The sequence below is a fragment of the Macrobrachium rosenbergii genome, chromosome 16, assembly GCF_040412425.1.
Source record: "Macrobrachium rosenbergii isolate ZJJX-2024 chromosome 16, ASM4041242v1, whole genome shotgun sequence".
Taxonomy (NCBI): domain Eukaryota; kingdom Metazoa; phylum Arthropoda; class Malacostraca; order Decapoda; family Palaemonidae; genus Macrobrachium; species Macrobrachium rosenbergii.
In genome coordinates this window covers 61,668,848-61,689,970 of record NC_089756.1, presented here as the reverse complement: position 1 = coordinate 61,689,970, position 21,123 = coordinate 61,668,848, and the positions used below count along the sequence as shown (strand labels likewise).

The 21,123-nt window shown below is 35.2% G+C and overlaps 1 protein-coding gene across 1 annotated transcript; it reads right to left on the bottom strand.

The window, feature by feature from the left end:
- Positions 1 to 174: 174 nt before the first annotated feature.
- LOC136847471 (uncharacterized) lies at positions 175 to 20,746 on the bottom strand. The gene is made up of 6 exons (XM_067119204.1): positions 20,642 to 20,746; positions 12,593 to 12,656; positions 11,960 to 12,043; positions 10,216 to 10,392; positions 3,625 to 3,712; positions 175 to 1,446 (listed from the first exon to the last, which is right to left on the bottom strand). Exons 2-6 carry the CDS (start codon positions 12,640 to 12,642, stop codon positions 319 to 321), a joined length of 1,527 nt encoding a protein of 508 aa, XP_066975305.1. The 5' UTR covers positions 12,643 to 12,656; positions 20,642 to 20,746; the 3' UTR covers positions 175 to 318.
- Between the last annotated feature and the right edge of the window lie 377 nt (positions 20,747 to 21,123).

Genomic DNA, 21,123 nt, shown 5'->3' with positions numbered 1-21,123 from the left:
ATATATATATATATATATATATATGAATAATAACGTCGTCACCAGTAACATTAAAATAATTATGTATGCTATTCTATTCATATACACAGGGAAGACAGTCTTATATGTCACCAGCTATGGGTAAAAGGGAGTCTACAATAAAAAAAAAGTTAGTATGCAACAAGTTATTTATAGGCTGGAAGAAATCATTCAAGGAAACTTGTATTTTAGATTACTATGATCCTTTAAATTCTGGCTTGGATTATACATTACCACTGCATCATAATCACTCATCCGAAAACAATACTTATCGTAACTTTGTATGAAAAACACATTTTCTCACTGAGGAAAGTTCTCCAAAAGATTCACAACCCTATCCATAAGCTCACCTGCAGTATCATCAGACATACTATTCCTGTTGTAAGCGATGGTATAAGGCGAGTGTCCACGGAATGTAAATATGTGTTGTAACATCATATATGGTGATTTATGAATTGAACTGAAAATTATTGAATTTGTCATCTGCAAGTGTTCTCCCTCACCTGGTATTATTTTTGTTATATCACCAATATTTGAGAGGGCATAGTCTCGAACAAGGGGTAGGTTACCTTTGTAGTGGTCATCTAAGGAAACCTGTGGCATGGTCATTTGCAGCACAACATATTGTTGCATGACTTCTCCAGATTTTATCAGCCTTGAAAGCTTGTCATGGAGCATTCGAGTATATGTCCAAAAGTGATTTCGAACATTCACATGAGTTTGTATTCTGTGTGCATGGTGACGCCTGTTCAGGCCAACAATTGGTAGTTCATATTGCTTCATGTACCGCCGCATGTCAAAAGCCATGTTAACACTTATTTGATGAGATTCATCATGAACACCAGCGTCTCTTATCATTTCCACTAAAGCTGTGTTAATTAGGGCTTCAAACCCACTGTTGAAAGTTACTCCTTCACTTTTACAATAAGCATAAAACTTTTGTAAAGTATGTTGTTTTACATCATGAGAAATTGTCTTAGAATAGTTTTTTCCCCCTGGTGGGGGAAATGCTTTTAGAAGCACTGGCATGTTATTACAGGCGAGTGTATCTTCCTTTAGTTCTTGAAGTTTGACAGGGTCTTCCTCTAGCTGTCTCCTGATCTTTGCATTTAGTTCCTGGATATCTGCATCAGAGACACACATGGCAAGGGGTTGGTTGTCAAGAGGTCGACCAGCAATGACATCGTTTAGTATCTCTACCAGCTTTTGGAAACCAAAACCTGATGTGAAGCCATCCATGAAACAATGGTGGAGAGAAAGTATAAGATCATACTGGTATGGAAAAGCCTCTTTTAATTCTGGCAGAACACAAGGAGAATCATCAGATACTCGTATGAGACGAGCTTTCCACAATGGAGTTTCTCCAGATCCTTTTGCATCAGTGCTGAATCTCTCAATTGTTTCTTGACGATCCTTCTCTTCCAGTACCTGTTACAGATTTAATCAAGAAAATATAGTGTAATTATAAACTTAGTTTTAAATGTTACTTTTTTGAGTAACAATTTTTGTTCTAGGTTGCACAGTAACATTACACCCCATAACAAGACAGCTTGGATATAGTAAAACATAATGTTTATACACACACACACACACACACACACACACATATATATATATATATATATATATATATATATATATATATATATATATATATATATATATATATATATATATATATATATATATATACATATATATATATATATATATAGAATCTACTCTCTAATAAATAAATTTTGAAAACATGTATACACACACACACACACACACACACACACACATATATATATATATATATATATATATATATATATATATATATATATATATATATATATATATATATATATATATATATATATATATATTCTGCTTTTTTTGTTAGGTGTTTGCTTTCATCTGTTGAGTATTCTGACGACAAAATTTTGCAAGAGCTCCCTGACTCGAATGAACTGATATATCCTTGCACAGCATTTTCAGAGTTTGTTTTAAATTTGTAGAATGTAGATAGGTATTATTCGTTAGTGCAAGTATCACAGCTGTTACATTTAAGGTAAGTTTTATATTGTTGAAAGTTTACAAAAGAAAAGGGCATTTTCACTATTATAAACAATGGTTTTGAAGAAGCATCTTGGGTAATTGCTTAGTATTCTTGTTGAATAGAATATCAAGGATCGAATCTTTATAATGAATGCTATTTTTATCGGCTGGTAACAACCTTTTCTCTGTTTGTGATTCCAGTTTTAACAGAATAGTCATTCAGAGATTAATTCATATTCCCATCATTAATTATTCTTGATCCAATTGACAATACTTTGTTTACAATACTATGCTATATATGTTCAGGAGGATATATATATATATATATATATATATATATATATATATATATATATATATATATATATATATATATATATATATATATGTTTATGTTTGTGTGTGTGTGTATGTGTGTGTGTGTATGTGCGTGTGTGTGTTTTTGTGTGTGTATAAATATATATATATATATATATATATATAAATAAATAAATATATATATATATATATATATATATATATATATATATATATATATATATATATATATATATATATATATATATATATATATATACTGTGTATATATTCACAAAAATTAAGCCACAAATTTAATTCAATATCCAGTTCACCATCCCACTGCAATAACTTACAACCAAGGGGGATTCTAATGAGTGGAAGTTTTCCCGAAATATAGTATGATGGGTACTAAATGATATTTGTGGTTTAATAGTTGTGAATATAAAAGTCACGTGTAAGTGACAAAAATTCATATATATATATATATATATATATATATATATATGTATATATATATATATATATATATATATATATATATATATATATATATATATATATATATATACACATATATATATATGTATATATATGTGTATATATATATATATATATATATATATATATATATATATATATATATATATATATATAAAATATAATTGTTATTTACTTTCATTTTAAAATGGCCTAATAATGGCAGAAGTACGACTAAGTTTTGAAGAAGGAAAATTGATCATGAAGTGCTACTTGAAAACATCATGTAACATTTGCAATGAAGTCGCTTGAAAATGCAATGGGCGTTTGATTCTGTGATTCCTGTCACAAGAGGAATTTGACGTACAGACTTCTGTGGGGCTCGGTGGTGGGTTTCCAGCAACTGTTTTTCCTTTGCAGGCTGATAGGTAACCGTGGCCTTCCTGAATGCTCCTTATGGACGCCATGCACAGTTCCATCTGGTTCAGTCTTATCTCGGATGCGAGGGATGGTGTATTGCGTTGGTGAATCTTTGTGAAAATGTCTTCTAAATTGTCTTTGCACTTCCATGATGTTTTTGAGCTTCCAGTAGCACTTTGAGACCAACTTTCTTTCTTCAAAGCTTAGTCGTACTTCTGCCATTATTAGGGTCAATTTAATACGAAAAGAAATGAAAAGTCAGTGAGTTGTGGGTAGTCAAACTAAGTACATTTTTTTTGGGACACCCTGTATATTGTTTATGACAGTGATATTAACATACAACACTGTAAGCACTACTGTACTTACTTCAAAATCAAGTTTTGGATTGGGATCTTGACATATCCAAAGCTGGTTGTCTCTTTCCTTTATACAGCAACTGTAACTGGGAATTTTCCTGAAAAAAACCAGAGATTTCATTATACTTCAAAAGACAATATTACCTATGAAAAATTTTATGGAAATATGAAAATAAATGTAAACATAGTTTCAGCATGCATATTTCTAATTTACTTTGTTACCATTAATTTAGTTTTATAGTTCCAGTTTCAGTATGGGTTCCCGTAATTTTTCATGATGGTAGCACCCTGGGTTCTAGACCACCTCACCACAGACCATCACACTACACATATATAGCCACACAGACTCACCTCTCACACTTAATATGTGGGCTACTACAAATTCAAAGCAGCAACTAATTCAACATTCAGACTGGCATTAATTTGGTTACTGGTATATGTAGAATTGTCTTCTTCATCCCCTCTGCTATCCCTGCGCTAAGTGGTTGGTTGCCTTGATGGATCTTCTCCAATTATTTCTGTCAAAAGCATCTTCTTCTGCTAAGCCCCTCCTCTCTAAATACTCCTTCATGTTATCATGCTATCTAATTCAGGATCCTCATTTCTATTTGTTCCATCTTTTTAATGCCCGTGTTTCAGAATCATACATCATCACTGATCTAATTACAGTACAATAGATCTTTTTATTCACAGTTTATTTTGATTTTGTTGTCACACAGTATGCCTGCCACTTCTCTCCAGTGCCACAAAGCTGCTTTTATCCTGCTTTCAACCTCCGTTTCACACCCTTCTCCCTGGCCTAAAGTAGACCCTAGGCATTTGAAATTCTCTATCTGTTTTAAATCTAGGACTCTTGTATCTTATATGAATAACTTATCCCCTCCCTGCTTGCTGGACGCCCCAGCTTCATACCACCCCATCACTCTCTTACCTTTCTTTGTAACTCTTCTTCAGTCTCTGCCATAATCACGAGATCATTCAATAGATTTTCATTCCTAATCCCTCAACTTTAACTTCAAATATTTTGGTTTTGTCGCAGGTTGTTAATACTGCTGTCCTCGTTTATTTCAACTAGCCTAGCCAACTTTTCTGGCACTCAGTTCTAAACACCAGACACTACCTCTCTTGTTCTTTAGTTCTAAGAATGCACAGCAGAACTTCCGATTACTTTCCAACCTCTTTTCCTGTAACAGTCTTATTATGAAAAGAGTATCGTCCCTATCTCTTTATCTATGAAACTGCACTGCCGTTCACTCTTCACTGTTTCTTGTAATCTTATTCAAGCATTCTTTCTATAATCTTCAACAAGTATTCTATTTGCTTAATTGCTCTATAACAGTGGTTCTCAAGCAGATTATTCTAGGGGCCGCATCGACGGCCATGAGATGTTGCTGGCGGCTGCACTAAGTACAATCAATATAAAATGTGGCAATAAGGTCCCATCCTCCATAAATGGCTTAATTATAGGTACCTACAAGAAATGTCCAATTACAAGTAATCTTAAAAATAAAAACAGAATGCAGATAATAACTTTCATATTCATATCTTTTAGGTATGCCGGCAATCAGTTTATTATTCATTATTCAAGTAACAGTCTTGATATTCATTTTTCAGATAATAGTTTTGAAAAAGGGAATCCTTGTACTGTTCTCTCTTCCAGAGCAAGTCTCAAAGCTGCTTCAAGAATCTTGTAAACAACGGAACAGGTATTATACAAATTGAAACCCAGGTCTCTGGTTATGTTAAAGAGATGATAATAATAATAATAATAATAATAATAATAATAATAATAATAATAATAATAATAACAAAACCTATGGACAGCATGTCACGACTCTGAAGGACACGTGTCATACGTATGAACAACCACCAAACAGGTATGATATGCTTTGTAAACAATGGAACAAGAATCATACAGATTGAAACCCAGGTCTCTGGTTAAACTTAAAGGGATAATAATAATAATAATAATAATAATAATAATAATAATAATAATAATAATAATAATAATAACAAAATTAGCTCTCTCTCTCTCTCTCTCTCTCTCAGTTGAATTCTCTTTCCATTGGATGACTAAATTTCCCTTGGTGGCCGCATTAAATTTGCCCGGCGGCCGCATGCGGCCACCATGGCCGCACTTGAGAACCACTGCTCTATAACTACCATTCTCCACATTCTCTCCCTTCTTCCTCTTACCAGATTGCTATTAACAGTTCCATTATCCATCCTTCCTACTTTCTAACAAGTATCGCCAACATTACAATTTGCACCTCGGTAGAACCTGATGCTTTGTCTTTTTTTTTTTTTTTATTTTACTTATGGCCTTCTTTAATTCTATAGATTGTATGTTCAATTCAAGCCCCTCCCCCTCCTTCTTCGCTCAGATCTCCGCTTTCATTTTCTGTTTAAAGGATGCTTATGATAATCTGACCATCTTTGTTTTTTGTCATCACCCTTTCGCGAGATATATCCTTCTATATTATTTATGGCACCTGACCCAGATCTTGGTCTTGTCTTTGCTTTTTCCTTGAGTTTGATGTTCTCCAAAATGCCCTTTTCACCTTCCCTTGTTCCTAAACTTTTGTTTAGCTCTCTGTAGTTTTCCCAATGCCTATGCTTAACACCTTAGTTTCTTTTTCCTCTTTATATTGTTCCTCAGCACCTTCTACATGTCTCCCCTTCCAGTCCTTCAATCCTTTATAGTCCTAGACTTCCACCTAACTGAATCTTTAACATCTTATTACAGTAACAAGTCTTTCCCCCTTTAGACACTCCATAACCACTTATTCACCAAACGGCTTCCTCTGCACATTTCACACACGTTTTCACATCATTCCTAATATTTCTACTGTACCAGCTCCCTTCTCTCTTAAATGTTCCTAAAAGTTATCTTTCTCTTTCATACTTCTTACATTGCTCACACTATTCTCCCTGAAGATCTCATATATCAATTATTTTTCCCTTTGAGCTCTTGTTGGATTTCCTGCTTCATATCTTGATATCATCACTAGCAACCTATGTTGTTTCACACGTGCATCGCCAAGAATTACCCTACAATTTACTACACTGAAGTCTGCCTTCCCTCCAAACCATAAAGTCCATACATTACTAAATGACTATCTGCCTTCACAAAACAGCAGTTCATAAGGACTAAATCCTTGGTTTCCTTGAACCTCCTCATATTCATTTGTACTCTTCCCAAACTCCAAAATTATTATTTTCTCTCTATACTTTACTATTCTCACTACTGTTTCAAGTTTTCCCCCAAACATTTCCTTTTCATGCTCCTGATGGCCCAGCAGGGTGAGTCTGCTGAAATTACATTAACAATATCTTCCCGTACTAGTAACACTGAGATTCTAAGCCTGTCACTAACTCTTTTTATTTCTACCATTTTTCCTTTCCCCTCTCTACTGACTCTATCTCCTTCTCTGTTTCTTTCCATCTGTAACTCACAATAATGAAGTTAAACTTATTACCTAACCCATCTGTTTCCCTTTCTCTTCCACCTAGTCTTTTGTGCACGTAGAACATTTACCACCTGCCTCTCCATCACATCAACAATTTCTGTTACTTCCCTGTCAGGTACCAACATTCCTTGGTGCTACTCCAACCTAAATATTTTTGCTTAAAATTTCCTATATCTGGTGGAAAATAGTGCCGTGAAGCTACGACCTAAGTGAATTCAGTGTGGCAGATTTTTTTAAGCGTTCTGATTTTACTTCAGTTTAGGAAGATTAATAGTATTCCACCGTCAGAATTTAAAGAGTGGCAATACTGTTCAGTCTCTGATCTGTCATACACAGTTTCCTGTGAGCAAAACTTTTGTAACTGGGTTTTAATATTTCCTTCTATCAGCGAGTCCATTGCTCCCTTACAGAATTCAGCTAATAATTTTCTTCCTTCCCTTTCTTTTCCTTCTCTACTGTAGGACTGGGGAGAAATATTTCACTTTCAGTTGCTTTCACATTAAAAATTCCATTCTTTCCAAGCAGTGGAACCAACTTCAAGTCATGAGATGAAGTTGTCTTGTTTCCCCTCGATTTCAGCATCATTTAGTGAAGGCCTACAAGTTACCACACTTTATTTATTTTATTAATTTTCCATTCACTGTCCAAGAAAAATAAGGTGCATCTCAGAGAAAAGCAATCCAGATGCTGAGTGCAGTTGTTTTACCATACTGTCAGTGGAAGGAGTTTAACAATTCATTTTGTAATTCTCTGTGGATTAATACTTAGGGCACCCTGAACCCTTGTTCTGTTCTGTGTTCATAGAATTACCTTTTTGTTTTCTTTAAGAACACAAAATTTTTTTTTTTTTTTTACAAAAGTAATATCCCATCAGTATAATTTATGTCAATTCTGAAACAAAGCTCCATTAAAGAAGAGTTGACTATTTCCTGATGACCTTTTTCCCACTAGTGCATTAGTTCACTGTGAACTCTTCTCGCTCTTATCTGCGATATTACTTCATCCAATACAGTCTTCTTTTGCCTTCTCCTAATTATACCACTCACTCAACTACCTCTTCTATTATACATTCCGATGCATACATTCCTGCTTAAAATACCTGCAATCATGAGGGAACCTCTTCTGTATATTTCAGTCTTCATACGATCATACTTATGTACGCTCGACAAAGACGATAAGCAACGATTTTCATTTGTTACTTCGTGTGTTTATTTTTTTTTACTTAAAACACATAATCTCGTTATATTTACTCTAGAATATGACTACACAGTGCAAATTATATCATATGTGTTAAATCTGCAAAACTAAAACGTTGAGATAATTAATAACACTGTACAGTATATACAAGAAGTAACTGAAATTTCTCAGATGGATTCGTTCGTAGAGATCTACAAGGTGTGGATATCTTGTTGTGGCACTCCATATCAAGACGACAATATTCACTCATTGTTATTACATCATCATAAGAAGTAATGGTAACATCTATAGTGTTTAGTGGCAGTAATGTTGTGACAACTAATGTAAGTCGAATAGATATACAGTAGTTAAAGCCGCTAGAGAACGCTGTGAAGAGCCTGGGATTTTTGGGCGGAGAAACACGTCACTGGATGTTACTTGATGTATCGACTGTCACAACCAGCTGACTTTGACGTTGCCATGGGTCATACACCCATTGCTGAGTGTTTATGTATATTATGTTTCTCTGTTTGAAAGGAAAACTATATTGTATTTGTATGTCATTCTTTGAAATATATGCTATTCAGAGTTGGTTCAAGTCTAAGTTCCCAGGTTCCCAGTTTGTTTTACGACGTGCCTTACTAAAGCAAAACTGGATTGCTTCTTTCTTTTATCTTTTTAAATTTGTTTAAATTATTTTGAACTATCGTTTGTCTGATATGTTTCGAGTAATAAAAGCGTATCTTGTTCTGTTTCTTTACATTTTCCTGAGTTCAACCTATCATGATATATATATATATATATATATATATATATATATATATATATATATATATATATATATATATACATATATATACTGTATATACTGTATATATTATTATTAACACCAATTAATTGGGCCTAAGTCACCTAGGCCTACACCCTGTAGTAACGGTTGAGCGTGGAAAGCGCAGAGAGGGAATGTTGATTATGGCGCTTCATGTTCCCTGATAAGTAAGTGTTCATCATAGAGACGGTTTTAAGAACTAAAGAAATTCGAGTGTGTAAGAAAATCAGTGTGCATAGGTCGCGATCACAGCTATATGAATGACTATATTTTCATGGATACTTTTCGCTAGAGTTTTCTAGTTTGTTTCTTAGATCTCATGAAGGCCTGCAGTTTGTCCTTGTAGCCAAAGAATACACCGATCTTGAGTGGATTGATTGGATTCATGAGATCTAACATTATTTATAAATTCAAGTGCCCGGGATGTAACGGTATCTATGGTGGATCTTGCCGTAGGTTACTGCAGGTAAGATATTGTAGCCATGTGGGATACAGTTTTAGAACGGGTCAGAAACTGAGTAAACCAGATTTTTCTAATATAAAGAACCATGCCTCCAAATGTAAAATCGAAATAAATAAAAAACATTTCTCTCTTATTGGTGGAACAAGCCATAGTGATTACCTAACCACCCTTGAGTCCTTATACATCAAACGACTTGTTCCGTCTTTAAACTCTAACGTTTCGCTTCTCCTCTTTATCTAGCATAACTGAAGTCGTAGGGTGGGGTCTCTTGGTCACGTGGTTTCCTTTTTTGAACTGTACTGGTTTCTTTTACTGTATACGTTTCAGGTTATTTTTAATTTTTGTAAATAATTATTTTTTTTCTCTTAACTTTATCTTTTAAAATAGTTTTTTGTAAATTTTAACGAAATTTATTATATTTGCAGATTGAAGATGCACATAGTAGGTACATGTGCGAAAAGTCTCTGATGAATAAATTATGGCCCTTTTGATGTGTTTTATGGACCCTGCTGTATGCCTTTTTATATATATATATATATATATATATATATATATATATATATATATATATATATATATATTTATTTTATTTGGCTTCTGTTCAACTACTCTATAAATTCCTTAATATTCTTAAAGACAATATTGTTTCACGTAATAACTAACCTTTGCCAAATGTCAAGGGCTCTTGCGACATGCTCTTCCTGCAATGGCTGTTTTGTATTGTAGGTGATACACGTACCAGTCAGAGCTGAGCCATATCTATGTGCGTAATATGTTTCTTCAGCGTCCTGGGAAGCAGGAAACAACCATTTCAATTCTGTGGCTGGTGCTGGGCTGTTGCTGTAAATGAGTTCAAACTTTGGTTGTACACATACCTACATTATATTTATTTGTGTGTATATAAATACATATATTCAGTATATATAAAAATATATATATATATATATATATATATATATATATATATATATAAATATATATATATATATATATATATATATATATATATATATATATATATATATATATATATATATATATATATATATATATATATATATATATATATATATATATATATATATATATATATATATATATATATATATATATATATATATATATATATACATATATATATATATATATATATATATATATATATATATATATATATATACATATATATATATATATATATATATATATATATATATATATATATATATATATATATATATATATATACACACAGTATATATATATGTAACCAAAAACAACAGACCTACCCTAAGATGTTGGTAGACGTGATCCGAGCAGGTCTGTCTGTCTGTCTGTCTGTCTGTCTGTCTGTCTGTCGTGCTAAATATCCTACAACTAGTGTGTATAAATCAAACTGTGTTTACAAAAATAGTTTATTCAGCAAATCTAACATATGACAGGTTAAATGAAAAATAAGCATAATACTAAAACGGAAAGAAAAGGTAAACGAATAATTTCCTAAAAAGTTTTATCAGTCACTAGAACTATAAGCAGGATTCTTCCCATCTCAAACCGCCCAACACGATTCCATCTCCATTCTAACTTTTTGTGTCCTATGTCACCAGTTCACTTAAGTGGTCATTCTCCATAGTGGCCATGGGCATGTGCAGGTGCACGACAATCTATGAACACTTATGACTACCCATGAGCGTGAAACATCTCCCATTAGAATGAAATCATCTCCCATTACAATGAAATCATCTCCCATTAGAATTAAAACCAACTTAGTCCATACTTAAACCATCACACCACAGAAAGAAATGATAGCAAAGAGACAAGTCACAAAAAATGCGAAATTACCATTTGTCTTTACACTTACCCCTCCAGCAAGGAACCAGGTCCAGAGCCCTCCAAGTCCTTCTCACTTGCCTCCTCTAAAACGAGTGCATGGCTTTTCACAAAAGCTCTCAACACTTACCCTACAAACCACTTTTTATTAATGACAAACGTATGAACACCTTCTTAACGACACACCCATATCCAGATCTTAACTGGATAAAAGCTTCTAGAACATTCGAGACAAAAAGCTGACGAGCACTTCTGGCCATGTGTTGCTGATACAGCTGTATTTAAAGGTGACTTTCATTCAGGCACTCTGTACTGAGCTCCACAGAACATCGGGCGATCACCTATGCACTGGAATGTGCTGAACACTACGTTGTCACATAGTAACGTACTTATAGAAACGCACACACACATACACATATATCTAGATAAATAGATATATAGAGAGATTATCTTATAAACCAAAACTAGCGATTCCAGCAGACTGTTTTTAAAAATATTAGAGATGTTTATTACTGTTGAACTATTCTAAAACACCAAGGTTTTATGCAAAAACAACAGTGGATAATATTAAACTAACGGTATACAATCTGAAGGTTTAGCCTGATCTGGTATGAAGTTTCTTGTGAAGAATGTCCGACTTGCAGCGCATCCTGAAATTTTTCTGAAAATTGAAATGTATGGAAGGCAGGAATTAGTATTGCACACCCCTTATATTTTTTCAATGTTTCCGACATATGAACGTCATAAAATAAGCACTGCAGTGGAGCAACACTGGTATTGTAAATCCATTTTTTGGAATAGATGAAATTAGGCGTAGAGTTACTAGAAGTTGGATGACATAGCAGCTTGTGATAATTCTAGAAAAGTATCAAAGGACAACGATAATTAAAAGCATTTGGTAAAGAATTTTATTTAATAAACCAAGGTTTTCAAGGGAAATAACCTAATGAACATTTTGTTTGCTGCTTTGGTTAGTTGCAAAACTTATGAACTGACGTTGATGATATTTTCAGGGAGGATTTATCATTGCCCAGGGAAAATCTCTTCGAATTCGGAAGGATTTTCCAAATGTGTTAAATCCGCATTGTCTGTTTTACAGTAACAGTCGGTTGAAATATCAGATCCGATATAAATGATTATGAATTTGTTTCAGTATGATAAAACCGATAGGACTGGCCCTCTTCATGCCTGAATTGAAGCGAAAACTCACAGTGACTGCCGGTATGCTGTGTCAATCGTCTTCTTTACCAGATATGCCATATTTCAAATCTTTTCTGAAAAAAAAAGAAAATATCACTAGGGTTTAGTGTAAGGTCACTCGAAAATTTTCTGCAGTTTACAGAAAGGGAGAGCAACAGAAAAACAGAAGCATATTTATTTTTCAAGTATCTAGTAGAAATCAGGGCAAGAACCCTGGTCCAATCCAGACTTATTTAAAAAAAATATATATATAACTTTCTAGCAAAGTGAACTGATAGTTACAAAGTGAATTGTACTTCTTGATTTACGTAACAAGTGTGCACCAGACTTCTATGGATGCTGGGCCTAATTACAAAAAAAAAAAAAGTCTTCTCCGTAAATTTAGTTGATGGAATTTTAAATCTGTATACTGAGCTTTTCTACTTTCTATACTTCTGCATGAGATTACAGTACAAGGCAAAAGTAGATGCGTCGCATCAAGTACGTCTTCTTGATATATTCCCGTTCTCTGTGCATGTAAACTTGCAGTCTTTTTTCATGGATCGCCAGAGGGAATTGTCGAAAACAGTTACAAAGCGATTTAAAGAGAGAGACTTCTGTACCTGTTCCATATGTGATTATCAACATGAAGAAAACTAATGTTTTCTCTGGATGACGCGGTCACTTTACAAAACAAGCTACAGCCCAGAATGTTGAAACTATGGCCCCATAAGGGGGAACAACCAAGTAAAAATGATAAATTAAATAGGATAAAAAGATTTAGAAGTAAAGGAAGAGAAATAACAAAGAAAAATAAATAAAATAAATAGCAACACACAAGATGAGTAACAAAGTAAAAATAAACAAGGCAAATAACATATAAACCCTGAAATGTGCATCCAGTTTGAACTGTCCAATATTTGAATATAGCGCCAATTTAGCCATCTCCCATCTCTAAGCGAGATTGTCGTAGATTTATGAAGTTGAATTTCCTAAAAGATTGTGTATGTATCACTGAGGAAATTTTTGATAAGTAGTATGGTTGTATTAATTGATTCCCAATTTACTTCATGTGTTTTGAATATTTTTCTTGCATCAAAACTACATAACTTTCAGGTTGGCGCCAAAATCGCGTGTGTTGGCGCCAAAATCATGTGTGTTAGCGCCAATTTCATGTGCTATTTGTCTGCGAAACCACGATTAAATCATGCTCACCAGATGATCCTAGATTCTAACTTTGCGTATGTGTACTTGTAAGAAAGCCCCATCCTTTGTCCTTTAGTTGTGTAAAGTCACAAGTCAATCCTCACTTGATATTTGCCATTTCCATGTCGCAACTATCGTACCCTGCGGGTATAAAGGCAGGTGGAAGAGCCACCTTGACCTATCTATATCAACTCTTAAATCGGGTTCCTCATGGGAACAATCATACATGCGCTATCGTACTTTATCTGCATTATTGGGGAACTCGTTAACCTAAGGAGCCTATCCTTATAGTAATCCGAAAATCTTCACATGAACAACAAAACTTCCAACGATTCAGCTACAGCATAAGGAAAATCATTCCACAACTTGGTCACAAGAGGAATAAGAAATCTAGAAAACTATGATGGTACTCAATCTCATAAAAGGAAAGGCAAGACTGTTAGAATTAGCTACATGCTTAGTAATTTAGTACTGTGTGGTGGATACAGCATGCTCAATGGCCTTTTCGAACGACAATGCCAGAAGTTAATGTCAAGCCAGGGATAAGACATTCAGTAGATTTCAAATTTTTTTTTGGTCAGCCACTGAAGACCAAATGGGGATCAGTATTCAAAACATGGAATAATAACTGAATTAAAACATTTCCTCAGGATATATAGGCTTCCAGATGTCCTGAAAGAAGAGACAGACCAGCTGTGTTTCTCAAAAGTGAATTGGCAATCACGAATGCACAAGTCGTAACTCGCAATTGTGACATGCAGCATCCATTACAATGTGCACCATGAATCACCGTGGTGACGTGACAGTCCCGCGTCTGCAGCTCACACGAGAGGTCAACCAGCCTTTCACAAAAGACCTCACTGTGACCTCTGCTGCTCTCCTCGTGATGCCCTTTGTTGGATTAACCGTCAGGATGCCATGTGCCCTTGTAAAGGAGATGAGGATGAAGACGATGAAGATTGTGCCCTACAAGGACTCCCCTCTTCAGGATGCTCCTTTCTTTTCTGCAGCAGCCGTCCAGTTGCAGGGCTCTTTGTCCCCTGCTTCTGCTTCTTCTGCTGACTGTGGCCCTGTCAGCAGGCACTTCATCAAGCCGCCGAAGAAAGCTAATTGTCTCTGTTAACTTCAATGGCCCCAACTGACCAGGATGAGGAACTGAACCCCTTGGAACTTGGGGAGGACGCCGAGGTCATGTCTGAGGATGACGTAAGAGGCAACGACGAGTATATGTTTACGATGGATGCAGAGAAGGGCGATGAGGGGTCAGGAATTCAGAAGCGTAGGATAAACAACTCCATGTGTCTTCCTGACAGACGACCATGAGAGGATGTCGGGGAATGGTTGCAGGAGCACCCTTTTTGTATGACAGGGGGCTCACTGACTTCAAGAAAGTGGCCAAGAAGATGCGGCTCCTTGATGAGAAGGCCAAGTCCCTCGACCCGCCTTTGACAGGACCTCAGCTAAGTACCTGGTTGAAGTCGATCTGCACCAGGAATGGGCGTCTGACGAAGGGGGAAAGGGGGCCAGTCAGCAGTGAGGGACTTAGCGGAAAGGGAGAGGTGGATTTGCTCGGAATTTAAATTCTTCCGGAAGCGCATTATCCATCATAAGAAGCCTAAGACTCTTGGATTGAAAGAGGTATGGCAGAAAATTGTTCTACCTTGTATTGGTTTCATATGGTAAATTTGTTTTTCAATATTATTAAATTTCATAATATAAGTTTTCGTGTTGCACTAATGATTAACAGATCAACCAAAGTAATATATGCTGCTTCGAAAATTATTAATCCATTTTCCTTTTTTCCCCTACAGTCTGCTGCTGCTGCTGCTGCCCCTCCTGAGGACCCTGCTGAACTTTTGTCTGCTGGTGGGGACGATGACGAGGTGACGACCATCCCTGCCATCGAGGAAAAGAGGTCCAAGAAGAAAAAGTTTGACCAGAAATGTCAGCAAAGTGAAGGCTTCGTCCTTGAGAAGGTAAATATTTTATTATTTTCAATCTTGAAACAAAACATTGCATTTACAAACATGTTGATTAACATTTATAAAGTATTTGATTTTCTTATCATTAAACTATATAGATTTTTCATGGTGTCTGTGATTTGTTTCCGATTTTCTATATGATAAATCACCATTCTATGATGACTAATTTCTTTTTAATTTTCTTTAGGTTATTGAAAACGCAGAAGCAGCAAATAAGGCAATATTGGACAGGACTAAATCCAACCCAAAGGAGGCATATTAGAATCTCCACCTAAAGAAGGTTACATAGGATTGTGGAGAGATTGACCCGGTCTTCTATCCATGCCTGCAGACAGAGATCGGGTTTCTGGTGCAGAAACTGCAGAAGGCCACGAAAGAAGGGAGACTGAAAGCGAGTTTTGATTTATTCCCAAGCATCAGACAGACGTTTTTGGAAATGGAGCAAGATTCGTTTATGAGATCTTTTCTGTTTCAGCCCCCTGCACCTATGCCTTCAACATCCTACGCTCAAACGGAGCAAGTTTACTGGCTGACAGGGCAACAACTGGCTATGTATGCCCAGGGTCAGCTCACGTCTACTTGGCCAAGCAATGTTCTTGTTGGTGGGTCATCTACACCCATACATACTATGCCACCTTCGCCTGCTGTAGATCTCCATAATGTCATCCTCCCCAGTACCAGTTTCTTAGACTCCTTAATACCCACTACTTCAAGTGCCACTTGGCGATTCAATTGCAGTGTAGTTACATCACATGGTGACATGTGCTACAGCATCGTAACTGTGTTGTGAACATGGATGCCACCATATATAAACCCTTAAACGCCGACTGGACGTATCGTACGTCGGCTAAAATTGTCTGTCGGGTGCCGAGCGGACGTACGGTACGTTTTATATTAGCCATTACATTTAGTTTTATATATGAAAATGTGCGCAATTACATGTAAAATACAACAAAAAAACACATGGTTGTAGCTTTTATCAGTTTTGAAATATTTTCATATAAATCAAGATAAGTGCCAAAATTTCAACCTTCGGTCAACTTTGACTCGACCGAAATGGTCGGAAAACGCAATTGTAAGCTAAAAATCTTAGATTCTAGTAATATTCAATCATTTACCTTAATTTTGCAACAAATTGGAAGTCTCTAGAACAATATTTCGATTTATGGTGAATTTTTGAAAAAGCTTTTTCCTTACGTCCGCTCGGTAACTCGGCCGGACATTTCAGAAATTCTTTCGTCACTTTGTTGTAATTTTTGCACCGTTTTATATTAGCCGTTACATAAAGTTTTATATATGAAAATGTGCGCAATTTCATGTAAAATACAACAAAAAAACACATGGTTGTAGCTTTTATCAGTTTTGAAATATTTTCATATAAATCAAGATAAGTGCCAAAATTTCAACATTCGGTCAAATTTGACTCGACCTAAATGGTCTAAAAACGCAATTGTAAGCTAAAAAACTTACATTTTAGTAATATTCAATCATTTACCTTAATTTTGCAACAAATTGGAAGTCTCTAGCACAATATTTCGATTTATGGTGAATTTTTGAAAAAAACTTTTTCCTTACGTCCGCGAGCGGTAACTCGGCCGAAAATCTCAGAAATTCTTTCGTCACTTTGTCGTAATGCTTGCACCCTTTTATATTAGCCGTTACATAAAGTTTTATATATGAAAATGTGCGAAATTTCATGTACAATACAACAACAAACAACCCATGGTTGTAGTTTTTATCAGTTTTGAAATATATTCATATAAATCACAATAAGTGCCAAAATTTCAACCTTTGGTCAACTTTGACTCGACCGAAATGATTGAAAAACGCAATTTTAAGCTAAAACCTTACATTCTAGTAATATTCAATCATTTACCTTCAATTTGCAACAGATTGGAAGTCTCTAGCACAATATTTCGATTTATGGTGAATTTTTGAAAAAAACTTTTTCCTTACGTCCGCGAGCGGTAACTCGGCCGAAAATCTCAGAAATTCTTTCGTCACTTTGTCGTAATGTTTGCACCGTTTTATATTAACCGTTACATAAAGTTTTATATATGAAAATGTGCGCAATTTCATTTAGAATACAACAAAAAAATAACTCATGGTTGTAGCTTTTATCAGTTTTGAAATGTTTTCATATAAATCACGCTAAGTGCAAAAATTTCAACCTTTCTGTCAACTTTGACTCGACCGAAATGGTCGAAAAACGCAATTGTAATCTAAAACTCTTACATTTTAGTAACATTCAATCATTTAAATTCATTTTGCAACAAACGGGAAGTGTCTAGCACAATATTTCGATTTATGGTGAATTTTTGAAAAAACTTTTTCCTTACGTCCGCGCGCGGTAACTCGGCTGAAAATCTCAGAATTTCTTTAGTCACCTTGTCGTAATTTTCGCACCGTTTTATATTAGACTTTACATAAAGTGTTATATATGAAAATGTGCGCAATATCATGTAGAATACAACAAAAAAATAACTCACGGTTGTAGCTTTTATCAGTTTTGAAATATTTTCATATAAATCACGATAAATAGAAAAAATTCTACCTTCGGTCAACTTTAACTCGAACGAAATGGTCGAAAACTGCAATTGTAAGCTAAAACACTTACAATATAGTAATATACAATCAATTACCTTCATTTTGCAACAAACGGGAAGTCTCTAGCACAATATTTCGATTTATGGTGAATTTTAGAAAAAACTTGTTTTTACGACCGCGCATTACGAATTCATGCATCATTTTGTCATAATATTTTCTCTGTGTTGCTTTGATCGTTTTACAATTTTTTATATACCAAAATCATTGAAAGTTTAGTGTACAATACAACGTAAAAAAAGAGAACTCATTAGCTTTAACCGTTTTGCTCACAGCGCGATTTGTATACAATTATATATAAAATTTATTTTTTCGCGCTGTCATATATTCCAAAATTTATATATGATAATGATATTTTTTTCATTTCTGATGGTTGCATACTAAACTTCAAGCAATGAAAATAAAAGGAGCCAAAAATGAACTCTTAATCTTAAAAACTAAGCGTGATGTGATTTTTTGAAAAAAACTTTTTTTCCGGTTTGGCGCTAACTCCCAAACACCGCCGGCATACGACAGACACTTTTGTAAATAGAGGCTCGGCGTTTAAGGGTAACGTGCCAGGTGAACTCGTCACTGATCATTCTAGTTGCAGCCACAGACAGAGCAAGAACATGGAGGAGGTGGATTTGCTACACCTCATACCTGAGAACCAACATGACCCTGAATTAGTAAAATGCATTTTGGATTCTCACAATGCCATGTTGCATTTAAGAATCCTAAGGTGCCTGGAGGAACGAAAACGAAGATGTATAGAAAACCAAGGCGTTGCTGAGTCTGGCCCTACTTACAGTGCAGACAGGAGAAAGGATACTATGACAACTTGGTGCAAGAAGTGGCAATTGAAAATCCAGTATTGTACAGGAATTTTACCAGGATTATGGAGGACCTTTACGATGAAATTGTGGAATGTGTCACACCCTACATAAAGAAGACCCTAATATTCTGGATGAGACCCGTTGAGCTAGGCCTGCATGTTGCAATTACCCCATGTTACCTTACAACTGGAGAATCCTACAAGAGCCTGTCCTACCAATTCCGTGAAGCTTCCAATATGATCTCCAGTATTGTGCCTGAGACTTGTAGGGCCACTGTGGCTGTCTATGGAGATGAGGTCATGCAAGTACCCAGCACCCCAGAGGAATGGAAGGAGGGAGCCCATGGGTTTGAGCAATGATGGAATTTTCCACACACCGTTGGAGCAATAGACGGGAAACACATTAGCATCCAGAACTAACCTTTGGAGGAACTCATTATTTTATTTATAAGAAGTTCTACTCTCATTCTACTAGCAGTTGTTGACGCTGAGTACAAGTTCCTGTACGTGGATGTAGGTGGCATAGGGTCCGAGTCTGATGGTGGTATCTTTGCTTAGACACAACTTGGCAAAATGCTGGATCGACATGATGCCAATCTGCCTGCCCCTGGAAGATTGCCAACGAAACTGAAGATAAACCCCAGTCGACTATTTCTTCACTGGAGATGATGCCTTCGCTCTTAAGAAGTATATGATGAAACCATACCCTGCACGATGCCTGACAAAACCTTAACGCATCTACAACTATTGACTAAGCAGGGCAAGATGTACAGTGGGGAATGCCTTTGGGATCCTAGAAAGCAGGTAGTTATTGTTCACAATTATTATTACTGTCTTTTTCTGGTCTGCTTGTTGAAATACGTATGTAACATAAATACCTTTTGTATACCATCTTATAACTAAATCAATATTTTTCATTTGTCTCCAACAGGTTCAGAGTGCTTTACATGCCCATGAATTAGTTGGAGACAAATAAAAAATATTGATTTAGTTATTAGATAGTATACAAAAGGTATTCCATATTACTTTATCAGAGGATGTTAAAGACCTCTTCATTCAAAGGAAAGTCAAGTATGCTCTCAAAACTAAAAATTACTCTGAGCTTTCGATGCCTGAAGCTTCTTGCAGTTCATCTTTAACTGACACTGAGAATAGTTACCTTATCCGAATTCCAGCTATAAATGTGAAAGCAATTTTAGAATGATCGCGCAAAGGGGTGCAAAAATTCGCAGAATATTTATCGCAAAAGTTAATTAGGATCTGAATTTACAACAATTCCACGAACATGATATTCTTTATAACTCGAACAAATTCCTCTAGAACGAGCCCCTGTGGCAAACTCATGAGTCACTATTATCATTGCAAATCTCAGACAGAACACAGCACATAAATATGCTAAAATACTGTGGAGGTTTGTAAAAGGATATAAACGGGTAAAATGTATCAAAAGAAGAAATAAATATCTGGTGAATACCTTCTACAGGAATGAAGTCAACAAAGATAAACTGGAAGGTACAGAGGATGTCGGGTGAAGGTACCGCAGCAAGCCAAAAGTGCTCACTGAAAAGAAAACGGTCGGTAAAGCCCTTTTATATTTTTAGTCTTATCTTTCAGTCGTATTGTGATGAGTAATGCTGTAAGAACAATTTGGTAGAGGGAAAGAACATAGATAAGGCCTGATACCATCAGGGTAAAATGTTTGTATAATAATTCATCATTAGTCTCACAATGCAGTCAAAGACTAATATTTCTGTTTTGTCTTAAATTTTATTTTTGCATTTGGGAATATTTAGAGGAAAGAAAATTTCGCTTCAGCTGGTCAGTTGTAGATGTCAATTTTCTTCAGTGATTCATCTTGCCAAAGCTATACTTAAAAGAATAACTTCTCAGACAGTAATCTTCAAAGTAAAAAGCTTTAGTTATGAAATGGTAAACCAGACTCTTGGCTAAAATATT

Excerpts from the sequence above, each read along its gene's own strand:
- LOC136847471 (XM_067119204.1), bottom strand. The coding sequence starts at position 12,642 with ATGGCATATCTGGTAAAGAAGACGATTGACACAGCATACCGGCAGTCA. Across the intron at positions 3,713-10,215 it reads GCCCTTGACATTTGGCAAAG|GAAAATTCCCAGTTACAGTT; the intron begins GTTAGTTATTAC and ends GGTTTTTTTCAG. Across the intron at positions 1,447-3,624 it reads ATCCAAAACTTGATTTTGAA|GTACTGGAAGAGAAGGATCG; the intron begins GTAAGTACAGTA and ends AATCTGTAACAG.